The sequence below is a fragment of the Myotis yumanensis genome, unplaced genomic scaffold (genome assembly GCF_028538775.1).
Source record: "Myotis yumanensis isolate MYYU_CA2020_CCGP unplaced genomic scaffold, mMyoYum1.0.hap1 SCAF_14, whole genome shotgun sequence".
Classification (NCBI taxonomy): Eukaryota; Metazoa; Chordata; class Mammalia; order Chiroptera; family Vespertilionidae; genus Myotis; species Myotis yumanensis.
In genome coordinates this window covers 35,689,223-35,711,365 of record NW_027223765.1, presented here as the reverse complement: position 1 = coordinate 35,711,365, position 22,143 = coordinate 35,689,223, and the positions used below count along the sequence as shown (strand labels likewise).

The 22,143-nt window shown below is 49.9% G+C and overlaps 1 protein-coding gene across 14 annotated transcripts in view; it reads right to left on the bottom strand.

The window, feature by feature from the left end:
• Positions 1-22,143, bottom strand: part of ATP2B2 (ATPase plasma membrane Ca2+ transporting 2) — a 369,370-nt gene that overhangs the window by 24,293 nt on the left and 322,934 nt on the right. For all 14 annotated transcript variants that reach the window (XR_011473706.1, XM_070433633.1, XM_070433632.1 and 11 more), the window contains 4 exons: positions 11,402-11,643; positions 10,224-10,458; positions 2,101-2,280; positions 1,800-1,887 (listed from right to left, as the gene is read on the bottom strand). Coding sequence is in view for 13 of the 14 variants with exons in the window: in XM_070433633.1 (XP_070289734.1) it covers positions 1,800-1,887; positions 2,101-2,280; positions 10,224-10,458; positions 11,402-11,643 (745 nt within the window). In the remaining variant the exon portion in view is untranslated. The remainder of the gene's footprint in view (positions 1-1,799; positions 1,888-2,100; positions 2,281-10,223; positions 10,459-11,401; positions 11,644-22,143) is intronic.

The following is a 22,143-nucleotide window of genomic DNA, read 5'->3' as shown; positions in this document are numbered from 1 at the left end:
TTCCTCTTCACCAGGCTTCCTTCCTCGCCTCCTGGCCCACTGTTCCTGGCTGTCCTCCTCCCTCTGGCGGCCACTCCTTGGTCTCTCTGCCTGTTGTTCAGGTGTGAGGTCCTGGGTTCAGCCGGCTCCTCTGCTCTCCCTACTCGGCTTACCCCACCTGTGTCTTCACCTCTGGCCAGCTGTCTCCTGAGCCCCGACTCCACGGATAGCCATCTGTCCTCCAGACATCTCCACGTGGATGTCAGAGGGCCTTCAGCTCAGCCACCGAGTTCCCCCTCAAATCTGTCCTTCTCTCATAATTCCTAACACCTAGCTGCTGCTCAAAAACCACGTGCATGCTGGTGGGCAGCAGGCTCTGAAACAGTGGAGACTTATGGGATCCTGGACCCGTGTCTGCCTCATCCCTCCACCACATCCAAACAATTGCCAGGCCCAGCCCTTCTCCCACAGAACAGTTCTCAGACCTGCTGACTTCCTGTCCACCAGCACTGTCACCACCCGGTCCAGGTGTCACCTCTCACAGCTGGACAATCCTGGTGGTCCCTCTGCTTCCGGGCCACTCTCCACACAGCAGGGGGTGAGCTTTCTAAAACAGTGCATGTCCCTTCAAGGCCCTCCCACAGTCCCCACCCTGAGCTGACCGTGCGGGTCACTGTCCGGCGTTCTAGGCCCTGCATGAGCTGAGGCTGGCACCTCCTTCTCTGGTCTCCTCCTCTGATCGCCCTCTCTCCTCGAGGTCCCAGCCCAGCCAGCTGAATATCTTTCCACACCAGAAGGTGCTTGGAAACCTTTGCCTCTGGGCTTTCATAGTGCAGTTCCTTGCCCTGCCTCAAACATAGGCACTTGCTCCTGGCCCCCCAAACCACCTTCCATGGCCTGTGCTCTGACACCAGCAGAGGTTCTCAGATCACCCTTCTCTTCCCCCAGTGAAGCCTTTATCTCTATGTAGGGAAACCAGCTATTTAATATCTGCTGGATGGAACCTGAACCATGAATTCCAAGAGGGAAAGGCTATGACTACCAAGAGCAGGGCCCGGCACATAAGCATTTATCAAGACAATGAGTGGCTGAATAAGAAATGGGGATGGAAATTGAGTGTCAGAGTGGGAGGGACTTGCCCAAGGCCACAGAGCAAGTCAGTGGCAGTGCCAGGACTCGTACCCAGGGCTGTGTGACCCTGAAAATACCCAGCATCTGGCCGCCTTAGTGGACTCAGCAAGGGTGCATTCTCTCTCTAGAGGGAGACAGGGAGGGAGAAGGTTGCTGGTTGTGGGCCTCAAACATCAGATTGCAATTCCTAGGCCATCCTCAAGGTCTCAGAGACCAGGCAGATTAAAGGTCTCAAACTCCCAAGCTCTGGGGCCAGACAGAGCATCAATAAATGAAGTGTGTCGAGTGTCAGAAAATAATGAGTATTGAAGATGGAGTCAAACATGAGAGAGCAGGATCTGTATGAAGTCATTCAAATTCAACATAAAAGAGGTGTTGTACCACCCAAGTAAAATACATCTGTGGGCCCCATTCAGTCCTCAGGCCATGAGTTTTGGCCCTAGACAGGCAATCTCATTGCTCCTCTAGGAATTGAAGCCCAGACAGAAGATTCACAGCCTCCTCATCTCATTATGGCCCTTAGGAGGCCTCCAGGGCTGCAAAGAGGGCGAGATTAGGGTGTCCCACATGTGGGGAGCCCCAGGCAAAAGCCCTTTTGTCCTGGGAAGAAGCTGTAGGTGCCAGGGAGGAAAGGCTGTAGGGGCCTTGCACCTGGGTCTCAGAATTGCCTGTGCCTGCCCAAGTCTTACCTTTGACCAGGGTGTGCTTGTCTGTGGGGGAGGAGCGAGCCAGCACCCGCAGCTTTGGCCAGATCTTGTCGATTCGCTCTTGCTCAATCTGGAGAGGGATGCAGGAGGGGGCGGATTGGTGGGGTTGGGGAGAGAAACTGAGGGCTGGAGAAAGGAGGGAGGTGCCTAGAATCACTGGGCTCTTGGCACATTCGCTGGCTTCTGGACAATCATGCAGCACCCATGCCTCCCAGCCCCTGCCTCCCCTCCCCCCTCCATCCAAGCTCACACCTCTGAGCGCCCTTTGCACTGGGCCACATACCTCCCCCTTCTCGTTGCGGATCCTCTGGTTGAACTCTTTGCCCTCAAGGCACAGAAAGTCCTCCCCAGGATGGATGATGCCACACTTGATTGCGATAGCCCGGGCTGTGTTGATATTGTCGCCGGTGACCATGCGGACCGTGATGCCTGCCCGCTGGCACTTCCTGATGGCTTCTGGGACCTGGGTGGGAGGGCAGGCGCCATGGGGGTGGGCATCACCTTGGTCAGGCCCTCCCTGTCCTCATGGATTCAGAGTGAGCCCCGCTCACAGGCAGCGCCACTGTAAGGGGCCTAGCTGACCAGGAGTACTGATGGCACATGAACCATCTCCACCCCAGCTTCTCCCATGGAAGGCATTATTAATCAATTGCAGCACCCTCTGATTAAACCCTGATGTGGCCTCAGAATTCTTCTCTGTAGAGTGCCAGGCAGCTGCCACCTATCAGCCATGACAGCCCACCCTAGGATAAAAACAATGTTATCCAGACCTAGGCAAGGACTTTGAGAAAGCGCCCAATAAACACTCCCTCAGAGCTGGCCCCTTGAGAGTATAGAACACTCTTCTACTGCACAGGATCTTGTCTCTGCTTTATCCACATGCACATTTCCTGCAAAGTCAATGATAAATATGTTTGTGTATTTTTAGTTTTTTTTTTGTTGGGGGATGGGAATTGCATTTGGGGACTTTTTATTTACAGAATGTGACACTGGCTTATAATAAATGCAAATGATTATGTTTCATGTAAAGTATGACATTTCCCTGTGAGGGTAACAACTGCCTCCTGCCCTCTCTGTAATACTGGTATCTGGGCCAATCAGGCCAGGCAGAGCTAGCCAATCAGAAGCCAGCAAGGCCTCACCCTATCCCCTCACCCAGACCCCAACATAATGCAGAACTGTGGATGTGGCCAGCAATTAGGTTGCAAAAACCAGCCTGGAGCTGTCAGAACACAGATCAACTTTATAGACAACACAGATCAACTGGACGAAACTCTTACCCATGGACAGTGACAGATAATAAAGTAATAAGGCAATATTTGGTGCAAAAAATTTTTTTTAGCAGGAGAGGACATGTCAAGGGCAGAAAACCCTAGGTACTAAGAGACCAAAGCACTGTAGCACCTCTGGACTGGAGGGGCTGAGTCCCACATCCCACTCCTGCACATCTCAGTGCCTGGGAGCTCACGTCCACCCGGGGGGTGTCTCAGGGAGCTAAATCTGCCAAGTCACTGTTGAGAGAGTTTGAAGACTGTTTGGGGCTGAAATGTGCCCTCCCTGCCCCCCAAGATACATTGACATCCTCACCCTCAGGACCTCAGAATGTGACCTTATTTGGAGGAAGGGTCTTGATAGAGGTAATCAGGTTAAGATGAGGTCATTAGGGCCCGGCCAGTGTGGCTCTGGTTGAGCGTCAACCTATGGACCAGGAGGTCCCAGTTCGATTCCCAGTCGGGGCACATGACCAGGTGGCAGGCTCAATCCCCAGTGTGGGCCATGCAGGAGGCAGCTGATCAATGATTCTCTCTCATCATTGATGTTTCTATCTCTCTCGCCCTCTCCCTTCCTCTCTGAAATCAATAAAAAATATATTTTTTAAAAAAGACGAGGTCATTAGCGTGGCCCTCACCCAATGTGACTGGTGTCCTCATAAAGAGGGGACATTTGGACACGACTCACACACAGGAAGAAGGCAGAGGTCAGGGTGATGCTGCTCCATGGCAAGAAGTGCTGCAGGTTGCCAGCCGAGCACCGAAGCCGGGGAGGGTCCGGGGACTGGTTCCTTCCTCACAGCCTCAGAAGGAACTGACCTGCCCACACCTTGATCTCGGACTTCTACCCTCCAGAACTGGGAGACAGCACCGTTCTGTTGTCTGAGCTGCCCAGGTTGTTACAGCAGCCTTAGCAAACACAGAGAGTTAGAATGTTGGTCCAAAACCTGACTGTTGATGACTCCTGCCTGCTGGTCCCTTTCTGCCCCCAGGATTTTAATAACAAGGGTCGACCTTGAAAATACCCGGCCTCTGTCCACACCTTTCTACACCATCATCTCAGGTCAGGGTCACTGCCCAGCCCTTCCTCAGCCTCCCTGCCTCTGACCTTGACCCTCTTCCCTCTTTTCCCTACCCTGACCACCAGGAGCGTGACCTGCTGAAGCTCAGCCTATGTCACCTTCTTCAGGGGCTGCCCCTGGTAGAGAAAATCCAGGCTCCTAAGAATGACCACCTTGTGGTGGAGTGAGGGTCAAGGAGGAGCCTTCTGGGGCCTATTCAGGGATGGCGGTCACATGAGCAAGGTTTCTGCCTTGTGCCGCAGTGGCTGCTCACATAAGCAAATGTGACCTCTTTTTATGGAGCCGGAGGGAGTGGGGATGTGGAATGTCCACATCCTGTTTACATAATGTATCGTGTCCTCACAATGGCTGTCGCTGGGGCTGCAGCCCCCGCTGTCTCCTGTCCCAGAGGATAGGGAGGAGCCACTGTTCTTTTGGGAATGCATACCTTATGTGGCTCCTGCCCTAAAAGAAATAATTTAGGTTATATTTGTTTCAAAGAAACTTGAGGTCTTGGAGTTGGAAGGAGCTATAGGTTGTGACTCTGACCTATATTCATTGCCTAGATCTCCCCCCAGGTGTTCCTGACAGAAGGCCGGCCAGCCTCTGCTTGCACGCCTCTGATGACAGGGCGCTCACTGCTGCCGGGCTGACTGCTCCACAGCGGAACAAGTCTATCGTGTCCTTCCACATATTTCACATAATTGTCCTTGTACTCTTGCATGGAGGCAGGGTCTTTGTCTTTGGTAAAGATCTGCATAAAGGGCTCTGGGAGCACAGGGGAGGATGCTGTTACTTTAGAAGGAAGTCGGTGGGGAGAAGAAATCTGCGAGAGCTTCCTGGAAGAGAGGACATTTGAGCTGCTTCTGTTCAGCCAACACTAACTGAGGCTCCGGTGCCTGGCACGCTGCCTTGGCTGTGGTCCTGGCTGCAGAAGATTGTCCCGTGAGGTGCACAGGCAGGGAAGGTGGAAGGGTGCTGCCGATGAACCACTGTGGGTGGCCTGGAGCGGCTGAGGCTGAGGCTGAGGCTGAGGGAGGGCCATGAGGCTGGAGAGGGGCCTGAGGTTCAAAGGCGCTCAAACCAGAGCCTTGCTCCCTCAGGCCTGGGAGCCATGGCACATTCTGAACTGGGAAGGTTATTGGTGCGATATTTTAGAAAGACTTCTGCGTTCAAGACTGTCTCAGGGAGCTAAACTGCCGACCTGGAACCCCATTCTCTGGGTCTCCCCCAAATAAGTCCACTGGGGAGAAAGAGGAGGAGGCTAATTATTTGGCCCCACACTTTTCTCTGTGCAGTGGAAGCCTCCCTGCCTCAGGACAGAGGGCTTAGGGCTTTGCCCTGGGCTCCACCTCAGCCTTGGTTTCCTCTTCTGTGAAATGGGGATGACAGTCTCCACCCTTCAGTGAGGCTGGAGAGTCCTGTGACAGGGGCCGAGCAGCACCAAGCACAGGGCCTGCAGATGCTGGTGACGAGAATGCATCTGCATCCACACCCCAGTCTTCCTTGCTTGTGTTGTTCTGCTGGGGGAGGGGAGGGGTGCAAGGGGGTGTAGATGCAGATGCAGGGCAGGTGGGGTGCAGTGGGCATCTGGGCATGAGGAGGAGCCGGTGGTAGTAGTGGGATGGATGGGCACCCCACCATGATTCTTGGGTCAGATACTTTAGGGGCCTGTGACCTGCCTCAAATGTTGGGGTACTCAAGGCAGACCTGGAAACACCTGAGGGGCTTCCCTCGCACCTGAGATACTCCACTTCCTTCCTGGGCAGTGGCCCTCCTAACTGGACGCCTTGGTTGTGCTTCAGCCGGTTCTGCTTCATGCTTTTGTGTGCTGGACACCTACATTTCCCCTTCTCCAGACATTTCCTTAGGCTCTGGGCTCTGGAGGGTGGGTGCTGCCCATGGCTCGGAACCCTCCAGAGGGCCTGGCACAGAGAAGGTGCTCTGTAAATGCCGCGCATTGTGAACCAGCTCGGTGCTTAAGTCCCTTTAAGTCTGAGCTGGGGCATGTGATTTTATGCACGGCCAGATGAATGCATTTGGATGGGGATTTGCAAACCCTTCACAAATTAGCTCCAAGATCCATTTCTAGCCTTTTTTCTTATAAACCCGACTGAGGTATTCACTAGTCTCCAACACTTAGCAACCCTTCCCACCTCCTTGCCTTTGCCTGTGCTATGCCCTCTGCCTGGATGTCCCATCTTTCATGGGAAGTGCTCTCTACTCATAAGCCATCCTTGCTTTCCCCAACCCCAGGGCACACTTCCTTCAACTGCTCTCAGTACCTCCTATTGCTCACTCATTCATTTATTTGGCAAACAGCTATTGAACGTTTAATGGTTCTGGGCACTGAGGATTCAGAGATGATTAAAACTCAAGCCCCAGGGACATCAATCTGCTTGAAATATGCTTTCTACATAGATAAAGTAGCTATAACACTTAAAAAAGATTCCTTCTTTTGCTAAAATTATCCTAAATATTTCTCACTGAGGAAAAACAGCCAGGAAATGGGTGCTTCCTGTTTTCATTAAATAAAGGCTTTTAAACATCTGCTGTTTCTGGTGACAGCCGGTTGTCTGTGACTCCAAGGGCTCCCACACCCCCGGATAAGCCAGCAAATCCCAGACGGGCACTCGCCTGATGTCTTTCTCCACACTGGCCTCAATCAGCCTCAGAAAATGTACCTGCGGTAGCGTCTTATGGTGGAGTGCTTGGCAAGCCTGTGTTTATCTGTTCTGTCCTGGTCTTCTGGCGGGAGGAAGGCAATCTGAGGTTCTCCCCCTTGACAGATGGGGAAACCAAGGAGCCAGAGTTTGTTTTCCTGTGGCAGCTGCAAACCGAGTCTGAACGTGCTTATCGGGCCCTAGAGGTGGTCCAGGCTGAGGTTTTCACCCTGGCCGGCCTCAGGGCTGTCCAGGGGAACTTGACACAAACACACTCACTGCAGGCAGAGACATTCCCCAAGGCCATCCAAGACACGGATGAGGGTGCTGTCTCTGAGGTGGGAACTGGGGAATCGGGGGTTGCAGGGGGGCTACTTCACCCTGTCTGTGCCACTGAACCACTGAACTGTTTGAATTGGGCTCCACGTGCATAAATTACTTAGCCTGAACAAGAATAAAAGAACTACACCTGCCAGTTTCCTCAGGCCCCGTATCTCCCCCCACCCCTCTCTGGGAGATGCTGAATCAACAGGTAAGAGCTTTATACCTTCGAGTAGTGTCATCAGTAACTCCTACTGTGAATGTCCAACTTTCTCATTGTTTAGATGGGGAAACTAAGGCCCAGGGAAAAGACACACGGAGGTCTTCTGTGAAGGAGTGGCAGGCACAGAATTAGAACCCATGTCCCTTGACTGCTATTGTCACTTCAGTAAGTTGCTGCGCTCTAACACAATTTACAACTTCTAAATCTACATCCTGGGGGTGAGCCAAGGTGAGAGAGATCACCAACAGGGATGTGCTGACTGAAGGGAGGGAAGAAAGGGGTGAAGGTAAGCCTTCCAGTCAGCTGGCTCAGAATGTCAGAGCTTGGAAGCGACCTGAGGGGCACCTGGGCCAACCTCCCATTTTACAGAGGAGGAGACTGAGGCACAGAGAGGGGAAGTGGCTTGTCAGTGGCAGGGTTGGGGCTTGGACCCAGGCCCACTTTCTTTACTGTAGAGGCCTCCAGGATGAAAGTGCACCCAAGTCCTGCTGGGTGGGGCATAACCCCTCCCACAGCCCGAGCCTGCAGCCACGTCTCTGGATGATCATACTGTCAACAGAAAATCCCAGGGACCCAGTTCAGCCCTTCTCAGGAATCTTCTCTCCTCTCCTGAGATGCTTGCCTTTTCTTTTCTTTTTAAAATATATTTTATTGATTTTTTTTTTACAGAGAGGAAGGGAGAGGGATAGAAAGTTAGAAACATCGATGAGAGAGAAACATCGATCAGCTGTCTCCTGCACACCCCCTACTGGGGATGTGCCCACAACCAAGGTACATGCCCTTGACCAGAATCAAACCTGGGACCCTTCAGTTCGCAGGCCGAAGCTCTATCCACTGAGCCAAACCGGTTAGGGTGCCTTTTCTTTTTTTATGGCACCCAGGAGAAGGTCCTGGGGCAGGAAGACAGAAAACCTGTTCTAATCTGAATTCACTCGGCCACTTACAAGGAGAGACTTTGGGAATGTCACTCTCCCTGTTTGGGCTCAGTGTTTTTATCTGCATATTGGGGGTGTGGGGAAGTGTTTGGACTAGATCAGCAGTGCAAACCTTGAGTCACCCCCCACCTCTTTAGTGGAATCAGTTTAATGGGTGGTGACCAGAATTTAAAAAAGAAAGAAATACAAGAGAATAAGAAATACTTAAGTGCATTACATGACTTTGTGAGATTCTTATTTCAGTTAAGCATGTGTGTCTGCTGAGTCATGACATAAGGTACATTTCTTATCATTGCACTCATGGCTACTTTCCACCCACCCCAGGGGTGTTTTGAGGCAGGGTGATGAGCCAGGAGCTCTGGGCATGTGGGGCTGGAGGGGGATCCTGGGGATGGGAAGGACAGGGGAGCTGCAGGCCAGCCTCATGTGCTGTGCAGGGACAAGTCTCCAGGGCTTGTGAGGAGAGAACACATCACGGTGAAGCCTGAACCCATTAGCAGCTGGTAATGAGCAGGCGTCCCATAGCGGGGCTGAAAAAACGTCCTGTCTGTCCAGGGAGAGATGCAGTCTGCAGGAAAACGCATATGGGCTCTGGTGTAAGCACCAGGGCACTAGTTGTCTTTGCAGTTTTAGGCTCTGGGTGGGAGTGAGGAGGCCTGTGTGTGTGTGTGTGTGTGTGTGTGTGTGTGTGTGAGTGTGAAAGTCCATGTCTGTGACCTTCTTGTTTCTTTTGGTCTTTGGAATCAACATCGGGGCTGGAAACTTGGTGAGCATCTTGTCTACCCCTTTCACTTGAAAGAAGGGAAAACAGAGGCTCTAAGAGGAGCAGGGAATGCCAGAGGCCCCAGAAAATAGGGCAAGTGGGGAAGACGGAAGTTGCCACTGGTGGAGGAGGGTGGCCCCTGGAGCACTGTCACCAATCCTACAGTGGTGGCCACCTGGACCCAGCTGGTGCCTGGCTGGGAAATCAGGTCTAGACCCCGAGGCTGTGTTAGTCCTGGGAGGAAAGAGAGGCTGGCCCCTCCCTCCTTGCCTGGTGTCCTAGGCTCTGCCCTCTGGGCCCCTCAGGGTAAGTGACTCCTCTGCCTGTCCACATCAGTGTTTTGGAGACTTGAGGTAGCTCTCTCCTCTCCCCACAGCCTCTCGCTGGCCTGGGCAGCCTGACTAACCACCCACATCCCATCCTTCCTGACCCTGCAAACCCTCAGCCCTGAATTCTTGGCTCAGATTCAGCTAAAGGAGACTGCAGAGGTACTGTAAGCTGAGCGCCGCATTAGATGAACTTGGTACATCAACTCCCTCCATCCTCATGGGGAAGGCTGTGCTGTCGTCATCCCCCTACCCTTCAGCTTGAGAATCTGACCTTCTGTTAACTTTCTAGGTCTGTTCCCCTGGAAACCTGATCAAGGTAGACTGTCGGCTGTGACCCTAGGCAAGCTGGCGAGTGTGAACTAATTGGTAAACTGGATCTGGACGGAGAGAACTCTAGATGCTGACGGGAATACCACACTTGGGGTTGTCCTGAGTCTGGTGACTTTTGTTACTGGCCATCTCCTTTTCATGGACCTAGGAATCTAGGCCTATGAATTTGTTACAGGCGGTCCTGGCTCCTGTGGAGCAGGAGGCTTCTAAAACAGGGCAGCACTCACGCCTATCCCTTGGGGGGCCAGTGGAAGGTCCTGAATGGCTGGGTGGACGGCTCCAGGATTGCTGGCATGGTGTGGATTCCACCTTATAACCTGAGCAGATCAATGCCAAGTTCGGCCTATGCTGGTCTGATGAGTCTGAATGTCTAAGAGAAGGTAAGAAGACCCTAGGTGTGTCACAGAGTAACTGAGGCTCAGAGAGGTGAGGTGACTTATGCCAGGTCACCCAGCTCGCTGGACTCCTAGCCTCAACCCTTTTCCCTGATCTGCTGGTGGGGGGGCCTACCTCAGGCCGCACGGGGTCCTCAATGCCCACCACACAGATGCAAGTGAGGTCGTTCAGGATATCATTCTCATTATCCCAGTCAGGCTCGGGGCTGCTGGGGAAGTCGCGGTAGGCCACACAGATGGTGCGGAGCCCATCACAGGCCATAGGCTCGATCACCTTCTTCACCATCTCATCCCGGTCACGGGGCCGGAAGACCCGGGGCTCACCTGACCCGTTGAGGATTTTGCAGCACCTGGGGGAGGGTGGGATGGAGATGGGTAAGGTCCAGCCAAGGGCCCAGGGATCTTTTCTCTGACTGGCTCAAGGTCACCTCCTTCTCCCCAGTGATGCCCAGCTGGCTGTGGTGGGTCATCCAATGCCTGTCCAGCCCATCCCCCATAAGGCTCCAGGGCTGGTACATCCCATGGGCCCCAGGCAGGGATGAAATAGGAACCACCAAAAAGAAATCAGGCAGCCTCCTTGTAATACCTGCCCCAGCGCAGTCAGCAAGAGCAGGTTTTCTTTTATCTGTTTTATATTCACAAGATTCATCTGAAAAAATAGTTCCACAGCTAAAATGGCTTTTAAAGGGTATAAACCTTAGGCTAGTGGTTCTTGACCCTGCTTGCACATTAGAATGGCCCGGGGGACACAATAAATAAATACCCATGTGTGAGCCTTACTCCAGAAGTTTCAGTTCAGTTTGTCTGGGGTAATTCCAGGAATCGATGGTTTCTTAAAAGCTCCCTGGGGTGATTCTAGGGTGTAGCCAGGGTTCAGAACCACTAGGCTAGACCAATCCCTTCAAGGTACAGTGGGGAAACTGAGGCCCAGAGTCAGGAAGTAACTTGCCTAGTTCTCTAGGCTTAGATCTGGTACCTGGAGTCAGAGGAGACTGGCTGACAGTGAAAATCACTACCATCAACCAACTCTATTCTAAGGGAAGTGAAATAAGAGGGATCTAACAGTGATAATGTGTAGAACTTCCTACTAAGAGAGGAGGAGGAGGAGGAGGACTCTCGATAGAAATTTTAAAGAGGAAATAGTGGAAAAAGCACTGGGCAAGGGACCTGGTGGTGGGCAGGGCCCTCTCTGAGCCTCTGGGTGCCAGATGGCTCCTCTGGCTGGACAGCTGGAGCTGTGACACCCATGGTCCCTGGCTCCCCGAACCATGGCCCACTCGTTGTGCCACTTACTTCTTGAGCACGATCTCAGACGCGCCCTTGCTGTACATGCGGAAGCTCTCGTCCGGCAGCTTGATGACTGTGCTCATGGACTTGCGCACAGAGTTGAACGTGTACACTTTGTACAGCTTCTCCTCCGGCATCTGGCTGCGCACGGCATCGTAGTCCTGCTTCAGGTCCAGCACGAAGCCCAGCAGGCCGCACTCGGTCTTGTTGCCCACCTGCCGAGGCAGTGCGCCCTCCTTCTCTGGGGGCTGTGAAGACAGAGGTGGGGGGTTTCACAGGGGGTTGCCTCTGTGGTCTGAGGGGTGGGGGCCAGGCTCTGGGAGCCCTTTGCCTTCCCCTGCACCCTCAGCCCTCGGCATCCCAGACACAATCCTGGCTCCGGGTGCAAGGAGTTATGCAAGATCAACTTTAAAAAAAAATTACAAGCTATTTCAAACATAAAAAGTGATAGAAAAAAATAAAAACCTTAGCATTATGCCTTCTTTTCTTCTTCAGATTTTTATTTTTTAAGAAGGAAAACAAGACAGGTAAAATTGCATCCCCCCCTGTATCTCTTTTCATTGGCATAATCCATTCCTTGTTCCAGAAAGAACCTTCTCTTAAATTTAGCATTAATCATTACCTTGTATGTCTTTTTTTTTTTTTTCTTAAACAACGAAAGTTTATTTTCCCACAGTTCTGGAGGCCAGAAGTCTGAGATCAATGTGTCAGCAGGATTGTTTTCCCCTGAGGCCTCTCTCCTTGGCTTATAGACGGCTATCTTCTCCCATGTCTTCACATGCCCTTCCCTCGATACCCGTCCATGTCCTCATCGCCTCTTCTTATAAGGACACCAGTCATTGGATGAGTGCTCACCCTCAGCATCTCTTTAAAGACCCTATTTCCACATACAGTCACATTTTGAGGTACTAGGAGCTAGAACTTCAGCATATGAATTTAGGGGGACACAATTCAGCTCACAGCACTTTCCAATAGGTATTGATCCTGACCAGTATAGAGCAGTCGTGGGACTTGACCATAAAGGTTTCCTCCTGCCTCTACCCCGCCTGTCTCACATTCAGTAGCAATGTCACTCCTTACCTCCCTGCTCCCTGGGAACATCCAGTAGCTCTCTTTTGTTCTGATGCAAGTAAGTCAGGCTGGTATTCGTGTAGACTCGTGATCCTGGTTGCACCCAGAACCACATAAGGAATTTTGAAAATTCTTAAATTTCTTTTTCAATTACAGTTTACATTCAATATTATTTGTATTGGTTTCAGGTGTACAGTATAGTGGTTAGACAATCATATTGTTCCCTCTGATATTTCCAGGACACAATTGGCACCATACATAGTTATTACTATATTATTGACTATATTCCCTATGCTGTACTTTCCATCCCCATGACTATTTTGTAACTGTCTGTGCTTGTCAATCCCTTCACCTTTTTCACCCAGACCCCTAACCACCCGCCGTCCTGTCTGCCAACCATCAGTCTGTTCTCTGCATCTGTGAGTCTGTTTCTGTTTTGTTTGTTTATATTGCTTTTTAGATTCCACATATAAGTGAAATAATATGGTATTTGTCTTTCTCTGACTGACTTATTTCATTTAGCATAATACCTCCTAGGTTCATCCATGCTGTCACAAGGCCATTTATTATTTATATTTTTAATTTTTTTCTTTTTCTTAAAGAAGACCCTTTAACAGTTCTTGTAATACTGGTTTGGTGGTGATGAACTCCTTTAGCTTTTTCTTCTCTGGGAAGCTCTTTTTCTGTCCTTCGATTCTAAATTATACATAGCTTAGCTGGGTAGAATGGTCTTGGTTGTAGATCCTTGCTTTTTATTTCTTTGAATATTTTGTACCAATCCTTTTTGACCTGCAAAGTTTCTGTTGAGAAATCGGCTAATAGTCTTATAGAAGCTCTCTTGTAGGTAACTAACTGTTTTTCTCTTGCTGCCTTTAAGATTCTCTCTTTGTCTTTAACTTTGGCATTTTAATTATGATGTTTCTTGGTGTGGGCTTCTTTGGGTTCATCTTATTTTGGACTCTGAGCTTCCTGGATTTGTATGTCTAGTTCAATGATGGCGAACCTTTTGAGCTCAGTGTGTCAGCATTTTGAAAAACCCTAACTTAACTCTGGTGTCACATATAGAAATTTTTTGATATTTGTAACAAAGACTTATAATTTTGATATTTATCTACACTAATAAAAGAGAAACATGGTAATTAGCGTACGACTGCTACCCTTTTCATTGGCTAATCAGTGAGTATATGCAAATTAACTGTCAGCCAAGATGGCGGCCGGCAGCCAGGCAGCTGGAAGTGAACATGAGGCTTGCTTGCTTCAGTGACGGAGGACTCCAACGTTCCCCGCCTGCCTTGCAGTTTGAAACTTTGTAACAAATATAGAAGCTAAACAAAACCCCAGAAACCAGCTTTCAGCCGCCGGGATCTCAGAGCTGGAGTTATACATTGTTTTGATTATAGAATGCAAACAAACCAGATATCAGCTTTCAGCAGCCGAGGGCTCAGAGCTAGAGCCAGAGCTAAAGCTGGCCCAGAATAAAAAAAAAAAAAGAAAAAAAGGAGTGGTTGGGAGCTTCAGTCAATCGCCAGCCTGAAGGCAGCCCTCAGCCCCTCACTCAGACTGGCCAGGCACCCCAGTGGGGACCCCCACCCTGAAGGGTGTGTGACCAGCTGCAAACAGCCATCATCCCCTCATCCAGGCTGGCCAGGCACCCCAGTACGGACCCCCACCCTGATCCAGGACACCCTTCAGGGCAAACCAGCCGGCCCCCAGGCCTCTATCCTATATAGTAAAAGGGTAATATGCCTCCCAGCATCGGGATCAGCGGAGCCGCGAGGCCTCCTGGCACTGGATCAGCGTGACAGGGGGCAGCACCCAAACCTCCTGATCGCCCTGCGACTCTGTGTGTGACAGGGTGTGGCATCCCAACCCCCTGATCGGCCCTGCTCTGTGTGTGAAAGGGTGCGGCGCCCCAACCCGCCCCCCCCTCCCCCCACAGGCCCTTCTCTGTGTGTGACAGGGTAGAGCCATAACCTCCCCATCAGCCCTGCCCTGAGTGTGACAGTGGTGGCGCCCCAACCCCCTGATTGGCCCTGCTCTGTGGGTGATAGAGGGCGGCACCCCAACCCCCTGATCCGCCCTGCTCTGTGTGTGACAGGGGGCAGTGCCCTAACTCCCCTATGGGCCCTACTCTGTGAGTGACAGGGGGGAGCTCCTCAACCCCCTGATCGGCCCTGCTCTGTGCATGACAGGGGGCAGCGCCCAACCCCCTGATTGGCCCTGCTCTGTGCGTGACAGGGGGTGGTGCCGCAACCTCCCCATCGACCCTGCCTTGAGTGTGACAGGGGGCGGTGCCCCAACCCCCCAATCGGCCCTACCCTGAGCGTGACTGAGGGTGGCATCGCAACCTCCCAATCCGCCCTGCTCTGTGCATGACAGGGGGCGGCGCCCCAACTCCCCAATCAGCCCTGCTCTGAGCCTGACCAGGGGCTGCACCTAGGGATTGGGCCTGCCCTCTGCCACCCGGGAGCAGGCCTAAGCCAGCAGGTCGTTATCTCCCGAGGGGTCCCAGACTGCGAGAGGGCACAGGCCGGGCTGAGGAATCCCCCCTTCGCGCCCCCCCCTGCCCCGAGCGCACACATTTTTGTGCACCGGGCCTCTAGTTTTATATATTTAAATACCATTTAACAAAGAAAAATCAACCAAAAAAATGAGTTTGCGTGTCACCTCTGACACACGTGTCATAGGTTCGCCATCACTGGTCTAGTTCTTTCACTGGGTTAGGGAAGTTTTCTGTCATTATTTTTTCAAATAGGTTTTCAATTTCTTGCTCTATCACTTCTCCTTCTGGCACTCCATGATGTGAATGTTGGTACACTTGAAGTTGTCCCAGAGGTTCCTTCTGCTATGCTCATTTTTTGAATTATTTTTTCTTTTTGCTGTTTGGATTAGGTGTTTTCTGCTTCCTTATATCCCAAATCACTGATTTGATTCTCTGCTTCATCTACTCTACTGTTGATTCCCTGTAATTTATTCTTCACTTCAATTAGTATATTTTTCATTTTTGACAGGTTCTTTTGTATGGTTTCCATGTCCTTTTTTATGCTGTTGACATTCTCACTAAGTTCCGTGAGCATCCTTAAAACTGTTGTTTTGAACTCTATATCTGGTGGTTTGCTTGCTTCCATTTCACTTAATTCTTTTTTTCTGGATATTCCTCCCCTTTTTTTATTTGTGACCTGTTTCTTTATTTCCTCATTTTGGCTGCCTCTGTGTATTTGTTTCTAGGTATTAGGTAGAACTGCTATGTCTCCTGGGCTTGGTAGAGTGGCCTTACATAGCAGTATCCTGTAGGGCTGGTGGTGCAGTCTCCCCTGTGTGGGCTGTATGTACTGTCCTGCTATAGTTGAGCCTTGATTGCTGTTGGCATGTCACTGGGAGGGATTGACCACCAGGCTGATTGGATGTGAGGACCAGCTATGACTACAGGGGAGGAGCTGCTGTGCAAGAATTAACCCTATGGAGCAAGACTTGCTTCAGTAGGGTTTTGGTGCCTGTGAGTCCACCCCTTGAATGTGTCACACATGGAGGTGGGAGAGTTGTAATCTGGTGTGGCTTGAAGCTGTCCACCAGGTGCAACCAAATTAAATGTTATTTTTGTAGGTCAAAATGGTCAAACATTGACAATTTCATGTAGCTTAACCTAATGTATGTGTGTGTGTGTGTGTGTGTGTGTGTGTGTAATGCTATTTTGCATGTTGAAAGCTTCTTGCTTTACTCATGTACCATTACATTTTTGAGAGTCATCTGTGTTTATTGTGCTAGTTTTTTTTTTTTTCGTAAAATATATTTTATTGATTTTTCACAGAGAGAGAGTTAGAAACATCGATGAGAGAGAAACATCGACCAGCTGCCTCCTGCACATCTCCCACTGGGGATGTGCCCACAACCCAGGTACATGCCCTTGACCGGAATCGAACCCGGGACCCTTCAGTCCGCAGGCCGACGCTCTATCCACTGAGCCATACCGGTTTTGGCTATTGTGCTAGTTTTAACTGCTCTATGAATTCAATTCTGTGATAAACCACAATTCACTTCTCCATTCTCCTGCTCCCTCCTTTTTCCTTTTCTCCAGCATTTGGCACCGGTGAAGGGCTGGCCCTCCAGCCCAGGTGCTGGGCTGCATGAACACCACAGCCTCTGACCCAAGACTATCAGCGAACCACCGATCACATCCCCAGCCCCTCTCACTTTTGCAGTGGCTGCCTGAACCGGGCTGCTTCATGCCTCTGTACCTGCACCCCTGCTGTTTCTTCCCTTCCCTGCCAGGCAAAAGCCTCCTAGCCCTTTAAGGGCCAGCTGAAATCTCTCTCTCTTTGAAAATTGCCCTGTATAAAGGAGTTGTTGTATTCTTTTCCCTGTGGGTTCCTAGGGCCAGTACAGAGCTCAGTATACTGTAGGCACTTTCTAATTGTTTGCTGGATGGCTCAATGCAGACCACTCTGGTGGGGGAGGTGTAGTAGGTTAACAGGTTAGAACAAGGCACCTCCTTGGGCACTTGTGGGATTAGCAGAAAGCTGTGGGAAGTTCCTATTTGCAGGTAAACTCACTTCCCCAACAACTCACACACATGTGCATATGACCACTCATATTACTTGTACAAAATTAACATGTAGCTACTCAGGTGGAGGTGGCTTTGGGAGTGGTAAAAGCCACCACAGATAAACCCAAACCTTAGAGAGAATTTGAAGAGGAATAACTACCTATGAACATGCCCAAGTCTCCCCTCTCCAATACCATTAGTGGCTTTTCATGGGTCTCAGACTGGCCTTGCACATAAACCCTCTGCATCCTCATCCTCATTCTTCCTCTTATTGCTTAAAAGAGCAGCCTAGACTGGAAGGTGGACTCTAGAAGATGCTAACATGGACCAGCTATATGGATGACAGGCAACAACTAGACACGTGTCTTGCCTCCCCTCACTTCTACACTTAGGCCTTAGGCTGGGGAGCTGACCCGAGACCTGTGGGGTCATGGGCATTGATAACTTGACCATCCTGAGACTCAGGAGTCATAAGGAGGACTGAGCCTTGGACTCCAACCCCTCACCCTCAGTTTCTCATCTGTAAATGGAGAGACTGGAGCAGACAATCTCTAGCTGAGAGAAAAATCAACCCTGCCCATCAAGCGGATCAGGGTGAGGGACGGCAGGGCAAGGCAGGGCTGTGCGCATGGAAACGAGGCTCAGGACACCCTTCCTGCTCCCATGCCATGCTGGCTCCATCTCCTTGGAAGGGTTCCCCCTGCCAAGCTCTTTGGTGGGATTTGCTGTGAAAGCAAAGGAATCTTTGATACAGCTTTCCATTTCTGATGTTCGGGAAAATAAATGCTAAGCCCTCTCCTTTGTCTCTGCAGAATGCTGTTATGTTGTGCTTTTAAAATTTATATATTTATTTACTTTTTATTTTATTCTTAGAACAATTTTACTATTAACCTTCTGGTGATTTCCAGAATTTTATGTATTTTCCACTATAGTTTCTTTCCCCCTCCACTAATAAAAGAAAATGACGACACAGAGGATTTAAATAAAAATGCCTAATTACTTATTTGCCCAAGAGAGCTGAGCAATTATGCCTACAAAACACCCGGCATTTTATTACCCTCTGTGAAATATTTTAATTTGCCTCTAAAAGGATCTCAAACAATCCATGGTTGCAAATGGCAGAGCTGCCTCCCCCATAATTCAACATAATTCAATTTGTTGCCATGAACTTGAGCTCTGAAATTGCCTACATGCATTACCAAGAATCAGAGGCCCACCCTTTTCTCTTTTGGCTTTTTAAATCTTGACAAACCCAGAGGTTTTGCTATTGCTGTAGACTTTCCAGGAGGCTTTTTATCCCCAGGGCTCCAATACTGTAGGGAGGTAAGGTGTGGGTATTATTCCATCTTGGACAGGAAGCAGGCCCAGGAGGGAAGTGACTTTTTCATGGTCACAGACCTGCTGAGGATAGGCCTGGGGCTTTCCCCAAGCCTCCTGACTCCCTGTGCAGGTTCCCTGTGTGGGTGCTGAGCCCTTTAGAAGTGTTTGGTGCAGCCACAGCTATAACTTTGAGAGGACAATTCATGTTTCTGTTTTGGGATACTTGGGAGTAAATACATCCAAGATCAAGAAATGATGACTTAAAGAGCTACAAGTTATAAATAACATCTGCAAAAGTGAGATTAAAAAATGTAGCTGGTATGTACCACCTCACAATCATTAGGGTAGCTACTACAAACAATAAAACAGAAAACAAGTGTTGATAAGAATATGGAGAAACTGCAACCCTGTACGCTGTGGGTGGGAATGAAAATGGTGCAGCTGCTTTGAAAAGCAGTATGGTGGTTCCTTAAAAAATTAAACGTGGAATTACCCTAAGATCCAGCAGTTCTACTTCTGGGTATATACCCGGAAGAACTGAAAGCAGGGCCTTGAAGAGGTATTTGTACACACATGTTCATAGCAGCATTACTCACAATGGAAACAACCTAAGTGTCCATTGACAGATAAATGGATAAAGAAAATTTGGTTTATACATACAAGGCAATACTATTCAGCCTTAAAAAGGAAGGGAGTTCTGACACAGGCTACAACATGGATAAATCTGAGGACATTACGATAAGTGAAAAAATAAGCCAGTCACAAAGGAAAGATACTGTATAATCCCACTTATATGGTACCCAGAATAGTCAAATCCATAGAAATAGAAAGTAGAATGGTGGTTGCCAGGGGCTGTGGGGAGGGAGAAATAGGGAGTTAGTATTGATGGGCAGAGCTTCAGTTTGGGAGATGAAAAGTTCTGGGATGGATGGTGTGATGGTTACAATGTGAATCTACTTAATACCACTGAACTGTACACTTAAAGACAATTAAGATGATACTATTTTATGTTAAGTATATTTTACCACAATTTTAAAAAGCCCTAAAAAATCCTCCCCCGCCCCCCCTAACAACCCAACAACAGTAGCATGATAAACAGCAGCAACTGCAACACGATGCTGCTTCTGAGTCCATCTGAAAACGCCCCTCTGCTCACTGGCTGTGTCTGGTGGCCTTGCCTCCTCACCCATCGAAGACAGCCACTGGCTCCCGGCGCCGGGTGGCCCAGCCAGCCTCCACAGCAGCAGCAGGGACCATTTTTTGAATAGCGACTCTGCTCACCACTTTATTAAGCTCCTCATGTGCATCATCTGGTTGTGGGAGGCAGGCTGCTGTTATTCCCACTTTACAGTTGTCCCCATGGAGGCCCAGAGAAGTGAGGTCACCCTGCCAGTAAGCAGCCGAGCTAGGATTTGCCCCCAGGTGTTCTGGCTCTGAGCCCTCGGCACATGCTCTCCCAGCAGCCCTGCCTCTCTGCACTAGCATTTGCTCATTGACTAGGTAACTGGTTGGAGAATGGGGTGTTTGTATGTGCCTGTCTTGCTTATTTCTGCCTTCCACTGTGTGATAACCAATGAATAAATGGATACTTTTGTGTTTGTGTGTGGGCTGCTGCCCATGGGAGGCCAGATGGGATGGAATTTCGTCAGAATTTTTGCCTCTAGAATGGTCATGTAAAGGCCTACCTCCTCAGGAGATTCTCAGGTGCCAGGCCCCCTGAGGAGCATGAGGTGGCAGGACTGAGCCAGCGAGCCACAGGGGCTTCCCCGAGAAGGTGGGTGCGGCGTCCAGGGTGATGGATGGGACAGGCTAAAACCCTGGGGAAAGCAAAGTCTTTGGGGATCCTCTCAAGCTCACCAATACATTGTGCATATATGTGTGTGGTGTGCATATGGTGTATTGTGTATGTATGTGATGTGTGTGGTATGTGTCTGTGTGTAGGTGTGTGGACATTGGTGTATGTGTGTGGTGTGATCTATGTATGTGTTGTGTTGTATATGCATATAGTGTGTGGTATCTGCATATGGATGTATTTGTGTGTGTGGTGTGTATGTGTAGTGAGTATATGTGGTGTGTTGTGTTATGTGTGTGTATAGGTTGAGGGGGTAAGATGTAGGGATTAACAGCTCTGTTAAAAATTGGAATTCCCCCACTGGGGTTATTTGCTTTAAACTCTTCTCCCAGAGATGGTGTTTGCAAAACAAAACAAAACAAAACAAAACAAAACAAAACAACAATGATCAAACCAAAACCAAAACCAAAATAAAAAAACCACATACAGCCCCAAACAGTTGCTGAACTCAATGCAGAAGCCCTGCCATTTTGTATACCAGACCTCCACTCCCCACCCCACCTTGCCATCTTAGTGCCCTGCAAAGTCATTTCCAGAGTCTTCCATGCCTCTGGCACCCCTTGCTTGGCCAGAGCCAGTCTCAGAACATGGCTTGACTGGGGGACTTTGAGGCTCATTCAAATATTCAGTTGAGCCAAGAGATACGGTTCAAGAGTTGTCTCTCTGTTTCCCAGATTCACTACCTCCTCTCCCTTAAACGTGTTCTCACCTTCTGGGGGTGACTGGGGCTCTCTGGGCTGGGTAGCCATCTCAGCGTAGGGACGGGTATGCCGAGGACCTGGGTTTCTAACGGGGTGAAGGTGGCTTATTTATTCAGGAAAACCATCCTGCCAGGAAGGACATCCTGCTCCTTCCCTCAGAACACTCCAAGGGCTCCAGGGAGATCTGCCTTTCTCTGAAGAGTTTATGTTTTCAGAAATATGCCATAACTTTCCAACAACTTAGCTTCACAAGCACCCGTCCTCAGGTTAATAATTCAAATGTTAACAGTAGTGTCAACCTACTTTAAAGAGGACTCATAAAATATGAAATTAGAGGTCACTTAGGTGGTCTCAGTACGCAGAATAAATGTGGGTAGAAAAGGAGAATGTTTTCCCAAGAAAGCACCTGTGCCTCGGAAGTCTGAGCAAGGAGCTATCTCCCTCTAACGCTCAGCTGTGCTCTCAGAAGCAGCCGGGCGAAGAGAAGAAGCTGGTAGAAGTCTTGATGTTCAAAGAGTCGGAGATGGCAAAGGAAATCAGAGCGGGTGCCAGGATTTCTGAGACAGGGAAGCAATTTCTGCCAAGAAGATGACTCATGCAGCTTTTCTCTGAGGGCAAGTTTAGTTCCTAACGATTAGAAATAAGAGTGGAAAGAAAAAAGCTGCTGCCATCCTCAGAAGGATTGGGGTTGGGGATGGGCCTCTGGAGGGCCCTCCTGGGCTCCCTACCAACAGCCCTGGCCCTCCTATCACTCTCCACCCATGTCTGGAGTGGTTCTGAACACTTACTAAGGGCTTATCTGCTGCTTCCTAGCTCCCCCGGCCCCTTCCAGCCTCACCTCTCATTATTCCAGCCTAGAGAGAGACATGCTCTGGCCACAGGCCCCCACATTTTCCGAATAAGCCATACATCTTCAGGTCTCTGGGCCTTTGCAGGGCTATGCCCCTTTGCCCACTTGGTAAACTCCTCCAGAATTCTCTGGGCCCAACTCTGTCAATTGGTGGTTAGGTTACTTGATATTTGTGCATCTCAGTTTTTTAAGCTGCAAGATGGGAATGCTCATATTTGCCTGATTACCTGGAAGGGGTGTGGAGGGTAAAGCAAGACAGTGGCTGGCAAAGCAAACTACAGAGGGTAAGGCTCAGAAAGAATCACAGAGGCAGTAAGAGTCAGAATCGGTGTGGACCAAGTGCTGGGAGCTCCACACATCTGATCTTCACAGCAGCCCTGGAACTGCCTTAAGGCAAAGGTGCAGCCACGT